Source organism: Zea mays, chromosome 8 (genome assembly GCF_902167145.1).
Source record: "Zea mays cultivar B73 chromosome 8, Zm-B73-REFERENCE-NAM-5.0, whole genome shotgun sequence".
Lineage (NCBI taxonomy): Eukaryota > Viridiplantae > Streptophyta > Magnoliopsida > Poales > Poaceae > Zea > Zea mays.
Genome location: NC_050103.1, coordinates 72,119,749 through 72,124,749, shown reverse-complemented (window position 1 = coordinate 72,124,749; position 5,001 = coordinate 72,119,749). Strand labels below are relative to the sequence as shown.

The window sequence follows — 5,001 nt, the reverse complement described above, 5'->3', positions numbered from 1 at the left end:
ATATGTCTGCGGGCAGGTTCACTCAGGTACTAGGCTTACCGATTTACCATATTTCTCGGCATATGTTTAGTACGTTCAAACGCTTGACACAGGTATCCGCACGTTAATCCTTATTCCAATTTCATCTCGTAGACCACGCATCCCCATGGATCCGTGTCCACAGACCAATCATCAATATGATATGAAAGTGGGTACAACCAATTCCTGACCTCGCGCGAGTGCTAGAAAAATCACTCGACTTCTACCGAGATCCCTAATTAGCAAAGCAGCTACGCGACCTATCATACTAGTATCCATCTCAAAAGGAATCCTGAGTTCATGCAACTAGGTTTTCAGCCAACTCCTACACTTAAGTGCACAGTACAAGCCTACAAACATTAAGTGCAGTAAAATAGCATATATAACGGTTATGCATAAAACCGGGGCTTGCCTTTAATTTAACACTTAGATAGTGTTTGCTGGTGGAGGGTACTCGCGCGGCGAGCATCCACTGGTTAAGTCCATCCTTCCTTGGGTCGTCCACCGACTGCATCTTGTGGTTGGCACCACATCACTAGCTCGATCATCATCTCTCGGTCCTATATGAGGTGCAAGATGCATATGTATGAATATAATGAAAGTAGCACAAAAATAGCACAAGATATACAAAGACACAGTGGCGAACTAAACATTAAAGTGGAAGACACCGTAGATAACTACATGTTAGCTTTAGTTATCTACACGTCATCGCGTTCAACATTAACACCATTAAAAAGATGACAACATTTTATTTATTTACGCAACATGACCACGACATCACAAGTACACACATTTACTACGCTTACCTTAATCGTTCATTTGTTCTTCTATTGACCGTACAAGAGCAACCAATACAACGTAAGTTTGAATAGGACCTAGGCATTCATGTCTATGAACTCCTATATCACAATCAACTAGAGAAGAAACATATAAAACAGGACACTTAGGCAATATTAAGCTTAGTCATGGTAAGTCTACATTTATTTAAGTGCTAACCAAACATTTTTAGCCAAACGGGCGAACTAACAATCAAATGAACACTAGCAGAATTTTTGGACAGCAATACAGCAGTTGCTTGTTTTAATCATAACTCTTCAATTGTTAGTCCAAAAATATCAAACTAGGACTTTCTGGAAAGCTTAAAAAGTGCTCTACAACTTTGGTATTGTCATCACAACCTGATTAAACACTTAGCAAGGTCGAATTGTGCAAACACAGCAGCTCTGTCCAGATTTGGACAGATTCAGACTTGCAACTTCAAAAATTCACAACTACAGATTCAGACATCCAAACAAATTGATCCTAGACTTTCTGGAAAGGTAATAAAATTGTCTACATATCATTTATAAACATCTCAAAGTGATTCAATATTTAACTAAGGATAAACATCACTATAAGACTTTGCTGTCCAGAACTGGACAGATTCAGTCTTCATATTTGAAACATTCATAACTTAAGCTTCAGACCACCAAAAAGAGTGATCTAAGACTTTTTGGAAAGATCAGCAAAAGCACTACATCACTTTTATAATCACTAAGAAGTGATTTAATGTTTAACTAAATCAAACAACACAGTTTTCGAAATCTGTTCTGACGGTGGACAGAACACAACAAGCAGTTTGTAAATTTCATAACTCTTAAACCGTCAGGCCTATGGTTATGAAATTTTAACACAAGCAAGATGAGAAAAGCATATACAACTTTCTTATAATTGACAAGGACTGATTCTAACATTACATTAGGCAAACAATGCAGTTCTGAAATCTGTACAGAATTTTGGACAGATTCAGTTACTGAATTTGTAAAAATCATAACTCCTAAACGATCAGACTTATGCCTATCAAATTTTAACACCAGCAAGATAATAAAGTTATCTACCACTTTTCTATAGCACATATCTACAGAAAATACAATTTTATTCATCAAACATACAGCACTAGCAAATCACTGCGTGCAGTCCAAAACAGCAATTACTAAATTTCAGCTTGTATATAATTCAAGAATTGCCATGTTTTAGAGACTTGAGTTATTTTAACACTTTACCATTTGTTAGAGTTAAATTAATCAAATGAGCACTAACAAGTAGACTTACAAATTTTATCCGTGTCATTATGAGCACTAGAAGTACTATATTTAATTAGCAACACATTCTTCACAATAGTCAATTTTGGTATATAAGTATATCAAAGCGCTTTTCACCCACTAGTTCTCATTTTAGCTTAGACACCACATGAGCGCTACTACTTTTCATCCGCGACTGTAACCATACGCATTTAGAATACAACAAGCAAATTATCGTGGCTACGACCTTAACCAATTCATCGAACAATTTGGCTAACTAGAGCAACGACACAGTCCGTTCGACAGCATACACGTCGGCTTGTCTATTACTATCGCAATCCGAGACACAACATATATATATAACAAACGCTCAACGAAATCGACTCCTATTTAATATGAGTTGGCTAATCACAGTAGAAGACTTAGCGAACCATTTAGACATTGCAACTCAAAACATAGGTGGGAGCAAGTTACTTAATGTTTCTTAACCTTTTCTCAACTTAAACTAGACAACACACAAGTCACTTAAAACACCATATTTTAGGAGGTCTAACATAGAGGCATTAACACCTGGCATAAAACTCTGTAAGACTTACATTGGCTACTGAGGGACCTAAGGCACTTATGTGTATATCTTAGCGGATTGTTCCTTAATTTTAACAAGGACCGACTTGTGCACACTACTTGCCTCCAATAATTATTGGACTGCGATAACACTCGTATAAGACCTCTAGCCGATTAACAAGACATTTATTTATCCAAAGGGGCATGGAATGCAATATTTGACAAGGCAAGGCATCGACCCGTCATACAACAGAAAGCATGACGACATCGACAGATGCTATCAACTAATCGTTTTTTTAAAAAAATATTAAACTTACTTCTCGCTTGCCACTGCATATAACCCAAAACATTTTATACCCACACATAATTAAACACCCATGTACTCCACATCAACCAAAACATAATTAGACAAACTACAAATCGCACGCATCGAACAACCTCTTTTTCTCTAACCGCAAATGTGATCCTACCAAAAATATAAAAACATTCGAGTTCTTGTTCTACTTCATTTTCTTCTATATACGTGTTCATTCATACAATTTATTTTCACACGCATATAAACACGCAGGCACATCATCGACCGAATACGTAAGTAAAATAAATCGAATCATACAAGGCGAACAACCTGGCCGACTCGTGCCGCGCATGCATGCCATTAGTTTGGGCTCTTTGCCGACGAGCGATGCGCAAGGCGTGACGTCGACAAGGGCTGCGATTAAACGACATACACAATCATTACACAATTTATTATGTGATTTATTGGTGTGGCCTTTTAATCGATCACAAAAAGCGCAGGACAGCGGGGTCTCACCACGGGTTCCCACGATGGCACGTCGGCACTGCGCAGATTCGGCGAAGCGAGACGCGGAGACAGCCGAACCGCGCAGATCAACGGCGCAGCATGGGGCTGCTGCGGTGGACCGGCACCGCTGCACAGATCGGGTCGACGCTGGCGACACGGATAGGATCTCATGGCTGCTGCTGCAGCGCGCAGCTTGCTGCGCAGGTCGGCGATGGAGCTCGCTGCGCGACGAGGGAGCGAGGTAGTGGCAGGGACGACGAGCTCGGCTCGGTGAAGAGGAGCAGGGGCTGGCGGCCATGGAAGGAAGAAGGTGTGGGGGCTGCACAGGGGCGTCGAGCTCCCTGCTCTGAATGCCGGGGAGAAGAGGGAGCGCTGGGCAGAGGAAGAAGAAAGCGGGAGGGGATGAGGAGCCGGCCTGGAGAAATGGCGCCGTGGAGGGAGCTCGGCCATGGAGGAATGGAGCTGCTGCGCTTGAAGGGGAGAGGCGTCGAGCACCATTATGGCCACGAGGAGGAGCTGCGCAGGGGCCGTCGGGACCTGGGCGTCCCTGCTGGAATGGAGCTCGGCCATGGAAGCTTCTGCTGGCGGCCAAGAGAGCACAGCGAGATGGGGAGAAAGAGGGAGCAGCGGCGTCGCGCCATGGGCTGGAAAGCTGCTCGCCATGGGAGCCCACAACCATGGTGTGGAGGAGCTTCCTGGTGGCTGTTGCCGCCGTGAGGGAGGAGACAGGAGAGAGTGCGTGCGTGGGAGAGGAGGAAGAAGTGAGTGGCGGCTAGAAAAAGTGGAGGGGTGGGAATGCAAAATGACCAAGGGCAAGGGAGAGGGATCCGTATTTATAGAGAAACCCTAGGGTTAGGGTTTCAAATGGGCCCAATTGGGCTGGGTTGGGCTGGCCCAAACACGAAATCAGGCTGCGTTAAATTATTTTTCGGACTAAAAATGTTCCTGCGGATTTCTTCTCTACGGAGAAAAGAGCGAATTTGGGTTTCGACGAACGGACGATTGAGCGATTAATTCGGCCGAGAGTTGGATTTGACTTTGCTCGGAAATAATTCCTCGCGCATGATTCGAAAATAAATCGTCCTGAGATTTGATCGGTTTTGGATTTTTAGTCGGGGAAATCGGATCGTGACATTTTAAAATCGCTGTTGATACGAGATTTTGAATTTGGTTCGCACATGAGATATTTGGTCGAGTCAGATAATATTGATTAGAGGACAACATATTGAGCATTCTGTTTGAGAGTATGGACTCGGATTAAAATAGTCAGACATCGATCGAAGTTCGAGAAATTAGACTAGGGCTCAGATCAAATAACAGCCGTCGAGAGTCTGATTTAAAGGGCTTCAGACGAGATTTATAATTCGAGAATGATCTTCGAGTCTGCATTAGTTTCGAGAATTAAAAGTTTTTAACACGCTCCAAAATTGGTTGTTCCTCGCGATCGATTAACTCTGAATTCGGTGAACTTCCAAGAGAAAGCCTGATAAACAGAGATAGGCACGATCGAGAAATAGAAATTTTTACTGAGCATCCGAGATTAGGATTAATCTCCCG

At 42.6% G+C, this 5,001-nt stretch overlaps 1 protein-coding gene across 1 annotated transcript; it reads right to left on the bottom strand.

The window, feature by feature from the left end:
* Positions 1-430: 430 nt before the first annotated feature.
* Positions 431-4,240, bottom strand: LOC118473107 (uncharacterized). The gene is made up of 3 exons (XM_035961715.1): positions 3,454-4,240; positions 3,268-3,351; positions 431-578 (listed from the first exon to the last, which is right to left on the bottom strand). The coding sequence occupies exons 1-3, from the start codon at positions 4,121-4,123 to the stop codon at positions 445-447; spliced, it is 888 nt and encodes a 295-aa protein (XP_035817608.1). The 5' UTR covers positions 4,124-4,240; the 3' UTR covers positions 431-444.
* Between the last annotated feature and the right edge of the window lie 761 nt (positions 4,241-5,001).

Excerpts from the sequence above, each read along its gene's own strand:
- LOC118473107 (XM_035961715.1), bottom strand. The coding sequence starts at position 4,123 with ATGGTTGTGGGCTCCCATGGCGAGCAGCTTTCCAGCCCATGGCGCGAC. Across the intron at positions 3,352-3,453 it reads TGCCATCGTGGGAACCCGTG|CCCTTGTCGACGTCACGCCT; the intron begins GTGAGACCCCGC and ends GTTTAATCGCAG. Across the intron at positions 579-3,267 it reads GCGCGGCACGAGTCGGCCAG|GACCGAGAGATGATGATCGA; the intron begins GTTGTTCGCCTT and ends CACCTCATATAG.